This window comes from Mytilus edulis, chromosome 4 (genome assembly GCF_963676685.1).
Source record: "Mytilus edulis chromosome 4, xbMytEdul2.2, whole genome shotgun sequence".
NCBI classification, from domain to species: Eukaryota; Metazoa; Mollusca; class Bivalvia; order Mytilida; family Mytilidae; genus Mytilus; species Mytilus edulis.
The window spans coordinates 19,231,440-19,248,828 of NC_092347.1; the positions used below are offsets into that span (position 1 = coordinate 19,231,440).

Sequence of the window (17,389 nt, forward strand, 5' to 3'; positions counted from 1 at the left end):
TTTAAAGATCTGTCAAATGAATGTATATTTATAAATGTAGAATTAGAAATATAATAAAAAAACGACTCTTTATCAAGAATAAATCACCCAATATGCATAAATTCCAGAGTTTACTTATTGCCTAAAATTATCTTCGGCAATAGGATGAATAATCATCATCAGATTTCAGGCAATAAGCTTAATGCCTGAAAATTTCAGGCAATAACTTAATGCCTAGGCGTTAGCTTATTGCTTAGGATTTAAGCTTAATGCCTAATTTTACTTATTGCCGCTAACATATATATATAAAGAAAATGATGATTATCGAAATTACTCATTTCGGAAACATTAAAACCTGCGGATAACAACTCTTAAATATATGTATAAGAGGATCCATTCATCCTATATCAGTTTATATACACACACCCAATGACTTTAAAACGAAAGGAATCGTTCATTACTGACGTACGTACGTATGACATGTATAAGTTTACACAGAAATATAAACTTTCGGAAAAAGTTTATTTTTAGAATATTTCCCGTTTATTTGTTAAATGTATATATATATATAACTTTGAGAAATTGAACTATTTAATTCATCCTACAAAGGCTACAAAGGTAAGCACTATTGGTGTAATTTTTTTTTAAATGAAATGAGTGACAGTTAATGAAAGTTGCATTTTGCAAACAATGGTTTCATATTTTAGAATGTAAAATGATTGTGATAATCCATCATGTATCATCTAGAGAGATACAAATTCATAAGAATGGACTGCGAAAAAAAAAATAATATGCAAGAAGATTCATTTAGGAAAAAGCGAACAAGAAAATCTTTTTTAGTTAAAAAATAAGCATATTGATCAAATGGACTGAAACTGGTCTGTTAAGACTTATTAGACAAATCACATGTTTAGATCATCTAGCTGTTTTTTCTCCAACAATTTGACGATATTGATAGATTGTCACGTATATTTGTTCTGCCTAACAGAAGTTCCTTCGGAAATTTTGTAATAAACAATTGCATAATACTACTTGCTCCTGTTGGAACACATATTCAATATCATTTAGTTCGTAAGGAACATATACTGTAATGTTTTTTCCTGTGGAAATAGTATTCCAGAATGAATTTTCAATTTGGAACTTATATTAAGAAGGAATTAACAAAATAACGAAATAGATATAAAAAAAAAACAAGAAAAAAAGCCCAGTACTAAGTCTATATGCAGAATATGAATAAAGATTACTTCAATATTGAAGCTTTCTTATTTTATTTTCTCTTTTTTACCCTGGTATTACAGTGTCGCGAATTTGGCGTACCAGGACACTGTAGCTAAATATGAAGAAATAAAGTATATCCGGAAAAAGTGACTGTTCAAAATTCTGTTATACAATATAATTGATTTTCGAGAAACTGACTACTTCGGGCTTTTGCTTAGATCCATATGACTAATGATTTATTTATTTATATATTTTTATTTTTGATTTTTTTTTTCTGTATTATTATTGTTTTCTTTTTCTTCAATTTTTCGTCTCTTGATCCATATTTATATATATATATTTACTAAACAGATATACCATTCTATACATGCATGCTCATACATATATTTTTGTATTATATTGCTATAAATGTTAAATGGAGAAGACTTCATAAGTCTGTTTGACTTGTGTCTTATCCAATTTGTACTTTAACAAATAAAATATGTTTAAACTAATCCATATGACCAATCAAATCTTGATTTACTATGAAAAACAGATATCTTATATAGGAGGGGTATATATTTGCAAAAAAAAAGTAAACGGAGACAAGGTGAATTTTTTTGAGCCGCTGGGCGAGGAAAATTCCTTCTTAAGACTCAGTTTTCACGTTAGGACATTTTGTTAGATAAAAGACAATACACGAAAAATACACTGGTTTACCAACCAATTAACATCAAACATTAAATTTTTACATAACTCAACATGCTCAAGGTGTAATCATGATGTTAACCTACTTCAAAGATTTAAAAGTTACTTATTATTTCTTGGTACAAAACAATAATTATAGGTATGGGCATTGTATACATATCAGTGCTCTAGCTAGAAATCAAAAGGGGCAGGGTGCCAGTGGAGGGCAGGGCACTTTTTATGATAAGAAAAGGCACTGCTCATTTTTTTGTCTACGTTTCTTTGTGTATCACGAGTTAACGAATCTCTTTTTTTTTTTTACTGTATATGTTTTTTTTTTAAATAAAGATGCTTTTCATCTATAGTTTTATTTCATTGTTTGTGTAGTTATGAATGATATAGTACATCTTCATCAACATATTATGTTTTTACAGTTTAACTTCACTCTATCCATTATCAAAGAATATGTTTTTTTTTTGTTTTTTTTTTTATCTATATAGGAATTATAGCTTTTTATACATCATATAATCTGAAACTGAGAGCATTACTAATTTAACAATGTTTAGAACATGGATTGCTAAAAGTATAATTATCAAGTAGAAATTGCAATATATATTTTTTAATATGTTCAAAGACAGTTAATATCTTTAAGGTAACATTATTATGTTATTATATGTTCAATTAGTAATTTATTCCTTTTTTTGATACTAGATAATATTTTTAGAGCACAAATTTGTAATAAGCTAAAACAGGGGAAGTAACTCCAAAATCAATTTCCACCACGTTTGGGTTAATTAAAAACTGTGCTTGTCGCTAACAAGTTGAGATGGGAGGCATTTCTGTAAAGGCATAGTTTTATTTTGATGACTTAAATTCAATTCTAAAGTCATAAAAGTCTTTATTTATATACGCTCTTCCATTGTGACTTGGAGATCGAAAATGCCGACCCAAGCTAAACACACTCGCTGACACATTCATCAAAAGTATGACAAAAAGATACATTGTCCTAATTAAATTACCTAGTTATTAACACCTTTGAAGTCTTTATCATTGTAATTGATTGTAATGACATGATTAACCTGGGGGCAATCACACAGGTGTCATATATGTAATTAACTTGGAGATCAGAAATCGATGAAACAAAATTTTACCAAAACGGCACAAGATAATTTTGGAAAAAGACGTCAGGGCAGAAGGGCGCGGATGAAGGCACCCAGGGCGCGGCTGAGGGCACTCAGGGCGCGGCGCCCTTCTATTTTGGGCTAGCGAGACCACTGCATATGTATAAATTTAACGACAACAAATTTAAAACGATTCAAGTAATACTCCGAAATAAATATATGTGATAAATATATCAATAAAAAATGGTGAAGATGAAAACATCTATTTATGAATAAAAACTATCAATCATGATTCTTCCCCTTATACTGTTATACTCTCAATTTCTAATACTTTTACATAGTGAAACATCGAATGACTAATAACTAATCAATAGTATCGAAGTTAATATGTTCTCCCCCAAAAAATAATGCTTGTTCAAAACGCGCCGATTTTTTGCATTTCTATGACTTTTTCAGAAATTAGAGCACTTGAAGCACGGGTTATAGTTCTGTTGATTTTTTTTCTTTTTCAGATGTATAGGGATGTTCAAGAATATTTGTTTTCGTTATGTTTATTATTTTCTGTTTTAGATGGGATGTCCCAAAAGGTTTTTAGTTGTGTTTTTAGGGTTTTGCGGACTGTTACTTTCAATAGGATATCGTTCAGTTTTTGCAATGGTTATGGTGCATATAGTTAAACCAACACATTCATCAACAAATGATACGAAATCAGACAACTTATTTAAACATGTATGTATTTTTTTTCTTTTTTTCAATATTCCGGATTTGTAGAGACATGCCGCGAATAGTTTAAATTTTTGCTCTTTGTGTTTTAACAAAGGGAAAAAATCGGTTGTGTAACTGTTTGTTTGCAAGGTTTTTGTTTTATTTTACCATTAACCATACTTTCAAATAGCAATTAATTAGTCTTCAAGAGTTTTCCACATATTATATTATAAAAGATGAAACAATAACTCCTTAGTGTTGCGCAAGGGATATAGACGATAATGATATGTGGTATGATTGCAATGAGACAACATTCCAGCAGAGACCAAAGGACCAAAGTACAGGGATACAAACATACACAGTTCACACTATCCGTACGGTATTAAAGTTATATAAGTCACCGATATGATAAAATGTGAAATAATTGTGTTATGCCGATTACATGGTGAAAATTTTGAAATCTAAACAGCAACACTTAAACATAAATACCATGCAAAAGAATCAATTTCACTGTACCATGACTAAAAGTGCGCGGTTAAAAAAGTAAACCTTATGTGCCCATGCTAAAACACCTGAATGTGGTAGGATACTATAGGACCCTATGAAGTATAAGTAGTGAAATCAAGCTAACAATCGATGGAATTTGGTGAAAAATTAATGTTTCCGATGATTTTGTCGTGTTTATGAAACATGAAACAGTTAATCCCCCTACAAAAAAGATAAGTAATAAACTAAATTGCACCGAATGTAAGCATGATTTTACTTCTGAAGTTGCTCTTTCTTGGGCGCGTTCCAGAATGAATCCATTTTTTTTCTGTTTCTTTCGCATTAGACCCTCTCTTTTTGGCTACTGTATCTGCTCTTGATATTGTATAAAGCTTGGTGCCAATTAAGAACTTGTTTTTTAAAACTTCTAATGCATTCAAAATAATAATAAAAAGCCTTGCATATTCATATTTGTTTTATAAAATTTGTTTTTTGTTATTTAGTGTATTCCTCTAAACAGTAGCTGTAACTTATCTTTGAATTGGACAGTGGACGGAACATTATATCTAAATACGGCTTATTTTGTCGGAGGTTTATTCACGCAAGTACCAGGAGGAATTCTAGCAACAAGATTTTCACCAGTAAGGTTAGTAACAACAACAACAACAAAAAATAATGTATTAGAGTCTCAACTCAGTAAGAAGAGGAGTTTCGTTAAATATTGCGTCAGATCTTTTTTTTAAATTTAATTACACGGACGACTATTTGGTATTGGAGAGTGAGGGGGTTTCCAAGATTGATCATTCGTTTTAATCTGTTGCTACGCATGCTTGTTTTATTTCCACCTGTGTCACACATCTGTTTTCACAACTTTCCTTCATTTTATATAGCAGAATATTCATCCTGTCTTTTGTTTATACTTTAAATTAGTTTTTTTAACCATGCCAAGTTATTCATTTTTAAGACCCGCTCAACCCATTTCCCAGAATTTCAAATGATACCCTGACTGGTGGTACAAACAAAAAACAACTATCGTTTAAATATCGAGGATAAAATTTCAGACGGCATGTACACAAAAAAAAAAAAACAGAAACAGAGCCTCATAAACATCTTGGGTTTTCCTATGTATAGTATAATATATTATGTACATGACAAGATGAAGATGTAGAATATTTTAATTGTACCCCACGAAACGAGGTTGTGTAGATGACTACATGTCATGTTTTAAATCCGCGCGTTCTCGTCACGTTGTTGACGTCCGGATAGTGCCTTCATTTTTTGAAGGACCATCCTAAATCTGAATGAAGATTTCCCAACATCAAAAATCGTGGATGAGTTCGAAGAACAAACTATGAAAATCGGTTGAAAAAAACTTAACTTCATTAGAACGATACAAAGCAGAAAAAAACCATCTGATAAACGATTAATTAATTTTCAAAGATATTTGAACTAAACCTACACTTTGTTTTTCAAACACACACTTTAACAATAGACGAGTGTGAAATCGGAAACGGACATGCACAATTATAAAAAATCAGGAAACGCAGTAATGACCTAAATTTTGCAACCATTGTCAAAAGTTTTATTTTCCTTTACTTATATACTTAATAATGTATTGTTAATTGTTAATATTAACCCATGTTTTTGTAGTTTTAATTTAGATAATTTTGATAAATTTAAATATTTAATGAACTGTTCGGAGACTGATGTTCTCACCAGATTTCTTATATATATATATAGACAATTTTATTTTGTTTAAACATTCATCAGTGGGAATAATTGCATAATATTGAAGTGTGAGTTTTGTCTCTTGCTTGTTATAACATACCTGTCAACCTGTGACGATGAAAATGCAGGTCATGACCTGCATTGAAGAATCAAATCTCAGGTCATAACGCGTACGAACTTTTTCGAGCTGAATTTCAGTATTTATGGTACATTTTCTTATAATGTATATCAAAGATACCAAAACATCAATGCATGTTCACTTTGTTAAGTCATTTTAAATCTTATCAAATATTATTTCATTGCACTTTTAAAGATTTTTATAAATTTGTGTAACTCAGTCTTATGTGCTTTACTTTTTGAGAAAAAGTACTACAATCATCAAACACTACAATTTAATGTAATTCTTAAATGTTTGAGACTAATTTTTTTTATCTTTATAATTTTTGAGACTAATGACTAAGTAGCCTTTAACCATTATATTTACTATTCATTAAGAAATTAGACTATGATAAAATATAGTAATACAGTTAAAGGAAGTATAAATGTAAAAAATAAATTTCAACTTTAAAAAAAAAATTGTATAAAGGTATAAAAATAATGAAAATTTATTTTTTAATATGTATTTGAATTTTATATTCTTATGATTTAATCTTTTTCACCCATAAAACGTAAATATAAGGAATAATTTTGAATAGTGACAAATAAGGGGAAGTAACTCGAGGTCAGTTTATAAACTAATAGTGCAATTTATTTACGACCTAAAGCTAAGGTAATTGGTGTTAATTAACAGTGTGTTTGACACCAAAGCTGTCAAGTGAAGCCATGCACTTAATGGGTCACTTAATTTGACAGTTTACATAGCTAGATGAACTTCCTGTTCATGGGAGAATTACGAATTCGCCGGTATTTCAAAGGAATATTACTTATGAAATCAATCTCAAGGCTAAGAAATACGGGTGAAATCGGGTCATTTTCGGAATTCCCGGGTTATTTCAATGACCCGGCGGGTGTTCCGGGTGATCCCTCAGAATTGTGAAAATCTCGGGTCACACCCGCAGAATACGGGTCACTTGACAGGTATGTTATAAGTGTCAAAAGTTTTGGCTGTTATGTTTTATTGTTGTTTTGTTTTGTATATGTTTTTATATGTGTTCATGTGTTTCAGCGATGATCCTTTTGTACGGGATTTTATACTGAATAAAATTAGTTAGTTAGTTAGTTATAGGTTGCACTTTGTAAATACAGCTGTTTCTCAAAACACGCCTCTTTTGGGGAGATCTTGAATATTCATAGAAAATTAATTTTGTTTACATACTGGTTCCCAGTTATGCTCTCTGTGTTCCATCTCACAGAGACATAACTTGGGAATTTTACCAGTACATTTACATGTGAATATTATTTACATTGAGATCTGTGGTAACCTTTCATTCGAGGTAGGGGTAGTTAAGAAAATTAGTGTTAGTTTAAACTCTGAGAAGTTAAGGGCATATACACGTTGAAAATATGCTGCACAGCCCTATATTTTGACCTTTGAAAAAAATTGTGGTGCAAATGAACTTTCAATTCTAGGATAAGATTTTTTTCAAAACTTCATAGTAAAAGTCGTACAGTTTGAACCGTAAAAGGAGTTCCTATGGGAAATTGCATTGTCAATATTTACAGAAATGCAACCTTTACTTAACCTCCTTCCTCCATCCTACATTTATAACATCAAATAATATAATCCGTTTGTTGTAAAATATGCACTAATCTATATACCAATATAAAATAACATTGAAGCATATGACAGAAAAAAAAGAGTTGGAACATTGATAGATATAGGAAATCATGAGTTCTACATAGTGTCAACTTGATACAAAATTATCAAGGGTTCAATGCCAAAATTGTGATTGATTTTGGCAAATTTTGTGTATTTTGTCAAATCCAGAATAGAAGCGCAGCTTGATTCGGATAATGTGTTTCTTTGAAGTTCTAGTAAGAAACAGGATCTAAGGTACACCTGTTCAAGACTGATTTGTAATCTGTTCAGATATTACAAATTGTGCGATCAAACTACCATAAGGCCAAACACTCAATACATTATGTTCTCTATTCTTCTAAAGATACCATATCATTTTCATTTGAATTTTACAAAGACCGTCTGTGGCAATTGCTACGAATGAGAGATTATCGTTTCGGTATATTGGGTCCTCAATGCTCTTCAACTTTAAACTTGTTTTGGACTTCTAATGTTTTTGATCCGAGCTTTACTGAAGAGTCTTGTCAAATTATAATAGATATAGGAAGATGTGGTGTAAGTGCCAATGAGACAACTCTCCATCCAAATATAATATATGGTACCTTTGACAACTATTTACCGCACTGGGTCGATGCCAGTGCTGGTGGACGTTTCGACCCCGATGATATCACCAGCCCAGTAGTCAGCACTTCGATGTTGACATGAATATCAATTATATGGTCATTTTTACAAATAATTTTTAACTGTTCCAAAAGTATGAATTATTCGCAATTCTAAGGATTGTCTTATCCCTGGCATAAATAACCATAGCCGTATTTGGCACTACTTTGTGGAGTCCGTAATGCTCTTCAACTTTATTCTTGTTTGACTTTTTAACTATATTTAGATCTGAGCGTCACTTATGAGTCTTATGTATACAAACCGCGTGTCTTGCGTATCAAAATGTAAGCCTGGCACCTTTTATTACTATTTACATATTTGCCGGTGCTGGTGGACGTTTCATCCCCGAGGGTATCACCAACTCAGAAGTCTTCATCTTTATACTTGAGTGACTTTCTAACTATTTAGATATTAGCGTCACTGATGAGTCTTATGTAGACGACACGTGCGCCTGGCGTATCAAATGATAAGCCTGGTACCTTTGATAACTATTCAGCGTACTCACGTTTTGAACATGTTAAATTCTAAGACGTTAAGGTTTATGTACCCTTCTGTAGCAATTTTTGTACGAACTTTTCAAACTTCAATTGTATCAAAACTACAGATATAATAAATAATAGAGATAGGCCATATTGTACATATGCCAAGGGGAAACTTGATGCAAAGCATTATTTTTTACTGTTTCATTGCATTAGATAGAAAAAGAGGACTTTGTGGCAAATAAATCAAGATTTTTATAGAAAATCCACAGCCTTTATCCTTGTACTCTCATATTTGGCAATTTGATGACTGATAGACATAGGATTATTGCATGCAGTGCTAGCATTGATTTCCTTAAACCAAGTTTATAAATGTAGTTATTGGTTAAGACAAGTATAAATATGGCCAAAATCAAGTACACCTTTTAGGGTGCGCTCGACTTTAGTGACTCAGCACGAGGTGTTTTGGAATTTACAGGTTACTTAGAACTTTTTGTAAAAAATAAACACTAGCACATCATAGAAAATCAAGTGAGTAATTTATGTTTCAAATTTTATAACAAAAATCTCTGTATTAAAGGCTGTGGATTTTCTATAAAAATCTTGATTTGTTTGCCACAAAGTCCTCTTTTTCTATCTAATGCAATGAAACAGTAAAAAATAATGCTTTACATCAAGTTTCCCCTTGGAACATGTACTAAATGGCCTATCTCTATTATTTATTATATCTTTAGTTTTGATACAATTGAGGTTTGAAAAATTCGTACAAAAATGGCTACAGAAGGGTACATAAACCTTAAGATAAGCCTGGTATCTTTGATAGCCGTTTACACCACTGAGTCGATGGCAGTGCTAGTGGACGTTTCGCCCCCGATGTTATCACTAGCCCAGTAGTCAGCACTTTGTTGTTGACATGCATATCAATTATATGGTCATCTTCATGAATTAACTGTTTGAAAAAGCATTAATTATTCGAAATTCTAAGGATTGTCTTATCCCAGGCATAGATTACCTTAGCCGTAGTTGGCACAACTTTTTGGAATTTTAGGTAATCAATGCTCTTCAACTGTATACTTATTCGGTTTTCTATCTTTTGATCTGAGACTCTTGATGAGTCTTATGGAGACGAAATTCGCGTCTGTTGTATCAACTTATAATCTTGGTACTATTCAGCGTACTCACGTTTTGAACATGTTCAATACTTATGAAGGTGCATGATATATAAAGTAGCGCAAATTTAGTTCAAATATCAGTTGCTATATAACACATATATGTATGGGATTGAATAGAGTTGAAATTGCATAAACTGTCAACTGTGAATTGGTATCATGTGTTTTCGACAGATTAGTTTCAATCATCTGTTGTCTCTCTTGCTTCTAGTTTTGAATAATTTAATCATTTTGATTACAGAATATGTGGACTATCAGTGTTGTTATCCAGTATATGCATGGTTGTGCTTCCTGTATGTATACAATATAATCAATATGTTGCAGTATTGGTAGTACGGGCTCTACAGGGCGTTATAGAAGTAAGTGGTGTAGTCATGGCTATATGGACATTACAGCCAATAATAAATCAAAGTCACAGTAGTAATGGCAAATACCAATATAGTGTGCATGTAGCAGACACGACAAATTAAACTTTCACTTTACTGCAATCTTTAAAGTTATACTATAATACACTGCTAGTAAAAAAATCAATGCAGTAGTCATAATGATAGTTATATGGCATATATTTGTTTTCTATATTCACATTTTCACAATGTTAAGGATGCTCGTTGCTGAAGTGAGGATTTGTTTGCAAGATATTCGGAATACTCTGGTTTTAGGATAATGGTTGAACGTTTCTCTCGAATATATATTTTTGTAAAACAAATGTTTAACCAGTGTACATTTAATAAGACAAAGGTGGAAAACATACACTATTCAACAGATTTTTGTGTTTTTACTAAAATCCAATTGAGTTGCAATATGTAGAATTTAATTTCATTATTGATAGGGACCATCTGTACCTGCCATTAATGGTGTGATATCTGCATGGGCCCCAAGGTCCGAAAAATCCAGAATGATAACCATAGCGTATGCAGGTAGGTTAAGTAAATGTTAGACAAAGCATGATAATATAAACTAGAACATTCCTAATTGAAGAAATGTTACTATGATTGTGAAAATAAGTGGCAACAGAACTTGTACATATCAATATGACCGAGAGGTGCTATTTTTGACGGCGAATGAAGAAATATAAAGATGTTACTGAAAATAAAATTATAACCTTAATACTATATACTGCATCTGTGGTGTAGATGAACAATTCTTAAGTTTTGTTGTTAAATCCGTTGATATCAAGTTAATTGTTAATAAAATAAATACTAAAATAGTGACTTTAATATTTTAAAGATCATTAACGTGGAATTCACTTTCTAAATTCAATTCATTTATAGAAATAAGTTTTAAAAGAGGAACGAAAGATACTAAAGGGACAGTCAAACTCATAAATCGTAAACAAACTGACAACGCCATGGCTAAAAATGAAAAAGACAAACAGACAAACAATAGTACACATGACACAACATAGAAAACTAAAGAATAAACAACACGAACCCCACCAAAAACTAAGGGTGATCTCAGTTGCTCCGGCAGGGTAAGCAGATCCTACTCCACATGTGGCACCAGTCGTGTTGCTTATGTGATAAGGTATGTAGTACTTACATTTTGTTTGTAAAACATGTGTGAATAAATCATGTAAATGTTATGATTTCCGTTAATGGTTTTGTGTTATAGGTGCCTATCTGAGTCCTGCAGTGGCAATGATAGTTTCAGGAGCATTGTCATGCCATGTTTGTTGGCACGCTGTATTATATCTCTATGGTAAATATTTTCTACTACATTTTTTTCTCGGGTAGACTATAACTTTTGTCTTTGTCAAACGATATAGAATCTAACTGGTCAGAGCTGAAGGAGCAGCGATTTATTAAATGCATGTCAAATTCTTTGCTGAAAAATTTACAAAAAGTAAAGTTCATACTCCCCCAGTCCAGTTAACGATTACACATTCTTACACATTTGTTGGCTGTATATCCGACTATTTACAAAAATACGGATTGGTCTTTCTAATACCCTCATACCAAAGTTACTGATAAGAGTTATCCCAGGCAACAGAAAATTATGTTTCAAAACACGATTTAGGTTGAAGGAACATTCTATATCATATCAGGATTCTAAGCAACCATGAAGTGCTATCTAAATCGAGGTTTTCACGATAATGATTATTGTTTGAGGAAAAATTTAAATTGTTTGGTTTAAGTTCAACAAAAAGGTTTTTTGCCTTTGGTGCTAGTAACATAATTAAACACTGTTTATTCTATCAAAAATATAAAAGTTAGGTTATCTAGCATAGACTCTACGGTTATTATTTCTTTTTTGATAAATCTTTCTGAAAAACTGATTGACTGTATTTTCTTTTTGATATGATGTTGATGCATAAACAATACTAACATCTATATAAAAATAAGAAGATTTAAACTAATTGAACATCGATAAACCAATTTTGCCTTTAATTTATGATAAACATCATTTATCTTTTTATGTCTAGTTGGACTGTATTTTATAGTGAATAAAATTTATTTTTGATTTCAAGGTGGTCTGGGTATTTTATGGTCAATAATATTCATGATCATCGTTGTTGATTCACCAGGAGCTCATCCAAACCTATCGGTCAATGAACGATCCTTGTATGATAGAGAAGCTTCATCTGCTCAGAGGTCTTCTACAAGAACGGCAAGTTTGTTATTCATATAAAAACATTGGTCACTCACTGTACGACATTTTAAGCAATTATGAAAACTCATACCAAAAAGTTTAACATTAATGATCACATTAAACGTTTCTGTCAAAATAAGGAACTGATAAATAAGTCCTGAAAAGAGATAAGCCGTATCCCTTACTTAAGATTGACACGAGATTTTGGTTCAAATGAAGAATATGGTATTATGTTTTATCCAGGGAAAGATAACTCGCGTCAAAAATGCGGTCATTTTAAATCCTAGTAGTAAATATATTTTCGATAATATTCTTCTATTACATTGTACCAATATCAACTTATTCTTTTTCAGGCCAGCGCAATACCATGGAAACACATACTTACATCTTTACCCATGTCCGCCATATTTGTTGGAAGTTTTTGTAGAAATTGGATCTTCTCTATGCTTCTGACTGAGATACCTACGTACCTGCAGGATTCATTCCATCATCTGAGTATTTTTGAGGTACGGGGATTCAAAATAATATGAATGTCATTAACGAAACAAAAAACATCACCACAAAAACCCTAATAAAATATCTAAGTGCTTTGTCTATATGCCCTTTTCTCCTTCTTTGTTACACATTTGTTTGTCTTTGTGGTGGTTAAGATTGTGACACAGCGTTGACTGCTGTACCCCTATTTTTGAAATTTTGACCTATAATGTCTGTTTGTTTTGTTCATACATCGTTGTCAATATAATGGTACTTGATGAGACGGTCATACAAGTGTGAGGTTTAGTTAGCTATAAAATCAGGTTTTAGCCAACATTTTCTACATAAGAAAATGTCTGTTCCAGGCCAGGAATGTGACAGTTGTTACATATTCGTTTGATGCGTTTGATAGTTTGATTTTGCCATTTGATTAGAACTTTCCTCGGAGTTCAGTATTTTTGAGATATAACTTTTTAAATTTTATACATGTAGTATTAGTGTTGTTTGCTAATAATTATTATATTTATTTAAAAATTGCCTGTCTGCCTGACAAGTGTTTAAAAGATGTATCGAATGTGTACTTAGGAAATAACCATAGTGTAATTTGAGCTGTGTCCACTTTAAACGACGACTTTGATGTCGCAAGTTGTGGTTATAATGCAATGCGTAGCATAGCTCGGCTAACGTATTTTCTAATTCAAGACTTCAAAATGATATCTTCCTTTAGTTATAGACGGGTAAACTGTGTAATTAACTACTTCCAAATATGCAATCTATTTTAAACAAAATAGTCACTACAAGGATTTGTTTTACTTTTATGAAGGCAGGGGAAAGTTTGAGTAAATGGAAAATTTTTCCGAAAGTGGTGATTCAAAACAATTATAACAATTTCGAAAGCCGTTTTTATATACTGTTGTTAATATTACCTCGAGCAACAATACTTTTATATGATTGTCTAATGATTAGTTGATCATGCTATCTAAAATTTCCATACCTGACTAAAAGAGAGTGTATATATTATTAAAGAAGTTAGTTTTTCTATTGATGTTTCGTGTATTACTATATAATTCAATTTATTGAACGATTGAAAGCGTAACAATGTTCAAGAAACTATTTCAACTGGTCTTGTTGAATCTTTTCATTTAAATTCAATAGCATCAACGAATCGTAACTAATGAATCATTAGCTAAAGGTTTGTTTTAAGTTTTGAAATTCCCTATGCATATGCTTGGGCCGTTTTTTGTGCCATATTCGTTGATAATTCATGGACTAGATAAGTCTGTGACTATACCTACGACACTATAGAGCATATCCAGTAGAATCCTTGGAAGAAACTCACTCCAAGCAAAAACGTTTGAGGATTTTCTGAAAGAAACCGCAAGCGTTTAATGAGCCGAAAGACCGCCGTACGTAGCATATAATCACTATGCACGTGCTTCTAGAATATTGTTACATTTGAATATACATAAAACAAACGGAAGAAAAATATTACTAACTGTTCAATATAAAAAAAATGCTTATTACAATTTATAATGCATTGTTACGGTTTTAGATTGGATTATTGTCAAGCATATCAGAGGTATGTATGACAATTGTTACGGTAACTGGTGGAGTGTTAATAGATACCCTTATAAAGTCTGGTTTGATTAGTACGACAGTAGGGAGAAAGATGGCCCAGTGTTCAGGTAATAACTTAAATAGATAAACATATAAAATCCGTTTATTGCAGATAAAGAGATAGAAAAATAACGAAGAATTTCTCGAAGATAAATAGGTCGAATAATGAGGAATTAATTGAATACTTTACATTTGTCTTTTCGTTGTTTTTCGTTTTTTGACTCGTCGTTGTCAGTGTTATTTCAATATCTATTTTAAAATTAAAACAACACTGACAACGACGAGTCAAAAAACGAAGTATAATGATGTCTTTTTACATTTTCACTTACCGTTATATTGAAAAGTAGAATAAATAGACTTTCAACATATCAAATTATTGAACAATGTTTTTTACCTATGTGGACTTATTTCAGGTTTTGGTATTGAAGCAGTATGTATTATTTGTCTTGGATTCATAACACAATTAGAAATCGTTATGATAGTAATGTGTGTTGGTGTAGCCTTCAGTGGGTTGGCTATTTCAGGTAAGGAATATATTAAATTTCATTTAGATATTTTTACACATCTTAGTTTTCTCAAAAGATTAATTTAGGATTTCTATTTGAATAAATTATATTTTTATCTGTACACAGGTAAGACTTGAATTTGATTAGTTGCTGGGTGAAATATGTACAATGCGAATAGGATAGGTCACCGTACGGCTTTCAACATTGAAAAAAACGTATCCCGCATAGCTTCTTACAAAAATCAAATGTAAAAAAAACCAATTCAAACGGGAAAAATAACGCCTGATTTATGTAAAAAAAAAGGAATGAACGAATTATAAAATATGATATACAGCAACACACTATTTTCAATATAACACAAACTCTAAATAATTTGTAGTTTGATATTTGAATTTAATATCAAGGATAGAATTGAATCACGAAATTTGTATCCTCTGTTGAGTAATCTTTGGTGGCAGCGATACCAAAATATGTATCATCCGTCCATTAACCTTTATTGCAGCAGATACTTTTTTTTCACATTTGTAATCGACTTGTATTGACAGGATACCAAGTTAATCCTTTAGATCTTTCACAAACTTACGCAAGTGTTCTAACCGGCATATCTCGAACAGGTGTAATAGGAGCTATACTGAGTACATTAACAGCATCAATTCTTCGTGGTAGACCAGGGGTAAGTTGATTTACCGATTAATTATAATTGCATTATTATTTCACGGTACATCATCGAATGGTGAGTTTTTACTATGTTATCTTGAATAACTTAGTATATTGTTGTTCAATTTAATAGAAGATAAAACACGTATGTTATCTTGCAAACAATCGATAACATACTTTCTCAACTGCTATAAACTATTGGTATAATTATGTTAACCAATTTTCCATTTGTTGTCGAAGAGGTTGCTGTATTTTTGAAACAGGATTCATAAATATTTATTTGTTCATATTCCTACTGGAGGTTTGATGAATCTTTATTTTTATGAATGTTTGTTTTGTCTATTCGGTCAATTTCTACCTCAATCGTGTATCGAATAATATTTATAGTCATAAACCCGTTATGAAAAAATACACAATATAAAATTCTATTTTTCAACTAAACATTTTTTTTCTTCTGTAGATTCCGTATGAAAAGACGTGGCACGAAGTGTTCTGGATAGCTGGTGCCATACATCTAGCTGGAGTTTTATACTATGGCATATTTGCATCTGGACAAAGACAGTTTTGGGCTGATGGCCATTCTTTAGGAACTGAACGATTAGTTAATCCATCATCAGACCCAAAGTTTGCTCAAGTACCAGATGATATGGAACATGAACACTTGTTAAGTAGATCGATAACTTATAATTCAATCCCAAATGAGGACAAAGAAGAGGGTGATGATAGTGCTGATTGGTTCTTGCAGTCTATGTAGTATGTGATGATAGTCCTGATTGGTTCTTGCAGTCTATGTAATATCACATTTCAAACTTATTATTTATTGTAGTGATTTTGTTTTGTAATAAAAAACGAGCAAATTGATATTTGAAACTCTTAATCAAATTAGCATAGTAATTTCCAACTCTAAAGAGTTGATCGCGTATAAACTGTTGAATTTCAATTCAATGTATAATGCACAAGTTCAACAACAAAAAAGATGCGATTAAGAAACTGAATTTCCTGTAAATTGTCTTTCAATAAAAAAATAATAAATTAGAACTGTACATGTATATTAAAAGCAGGTTCCAAAAAATTGAAAACAACACGTTTAATAATTACATGCGTCCGAAGCGCTTTTCTGGATTTACCTTCATCAGGAACGCTCAAAGCCAAACATTTGAAATCCGGGGATGTATAAGTAACAAAACCGTTGAAGAGCTATATGACAAAATACCTAAATAAAAAGGCCAAATTCATCTAAAGTCAACTGAGCCTGAGGGAGTTGAAACCTTAGTTTCTTAATAATTTCAAAATTTATAAAAGTACAGTTTTAATAAAGTTTGTTAAATAATGTCTGTACTGAAGAACTTACTACTGAGCTGAATACAGATGATACCAAAGTATGCCAGTTTAAAACTGTTCATTCTTTCTTCCAAGGGAATTTCCGTTTTTTTCTCAGGAACTACAAATATTTTTTTAGTAATTGTTTTCTGAAAGATATGACGCTTCATTAGAGCATGTTATACCGTATCATACGTTTCCACATTCCTTTTAATCGATAGTGTATCACAATACATTTAATTGAATTCTAAAAAAAATTGAATAAGTTAGATAATAA

At 31.5% G+C, this 17,389-nt stretch overlaps 1 protein-coding gene across 2 annotated transcripts; it reads left to right on the top strand.

Moving 5' to 3' along the window:
* The first annotated feature begins 311 nt into the window (after positions 1-311).
* LOC139519146 (vesicular glutamate transporter 3-like) lies at positions 312-16,653 on the top strand. 2 transcript variants are annotated; one of them, XM_071310966.1, is made up of 12 exons: positions 312-597; positions 3,555-3,713; positions 4,679-4,821; positions 10,191-10,308; positions 10,779-10,866; positions 11,561-11,647; positions 12,417-12,556; positions 12,892-13,044; positions 14,565-14,697; positions 15,043-15,153; positions 15,681-15,808; positions 16,253-16,653. In XM_071310966.1, the coding sequence occupies exons 2-12, from the start codon at positions 3,555-3,557 to the stop codon at positions 16,544-16,546; spliced, it is 1,554 nt and encodes a 517-aa protein (XP_071167067.1). In that variant the 5' UTR covers positions 312-597; the 3' UTR covers positions 16,547-16,653. The 2 variants fall into 2 exon arrangements, with proteins under 2 accessions (XP_071167067.1, XP_071167068.1); XM_071310967.1 differs by lacking the exon at positions 312-597 and adding an exon at positions 1,280-1,328.
* The last annotated feature ends 736 nt before the right edge of the window (positions 16,654-17,389 follow it).

Excerpts from the sequence above, each read along its gene's own strand:
- LOC139519146 (XM_071310966.1), top strand. The coding sequence starts at position 3,555 with ATGGGATGTCCCAAAAGGTTTTTAGTTGTGTTTTTAGGGTTTTGCGGA. Across the intron at positions 10,309-10,778 it reads CTCTACAGGGCGTTATAGAA|GGACCATCTGTACCTGCCAT; the intron begins GTAAGTGGTGTA and ends CATTATTGATAG. Across the intron at positions 10,867-11,560 it reads GATAACCATAGCGTATGCAG|GTGCCTATCTGAGTCCTGCA; the intron begins GTAGGTTAAGTA and ends TTTGTGTTATAG.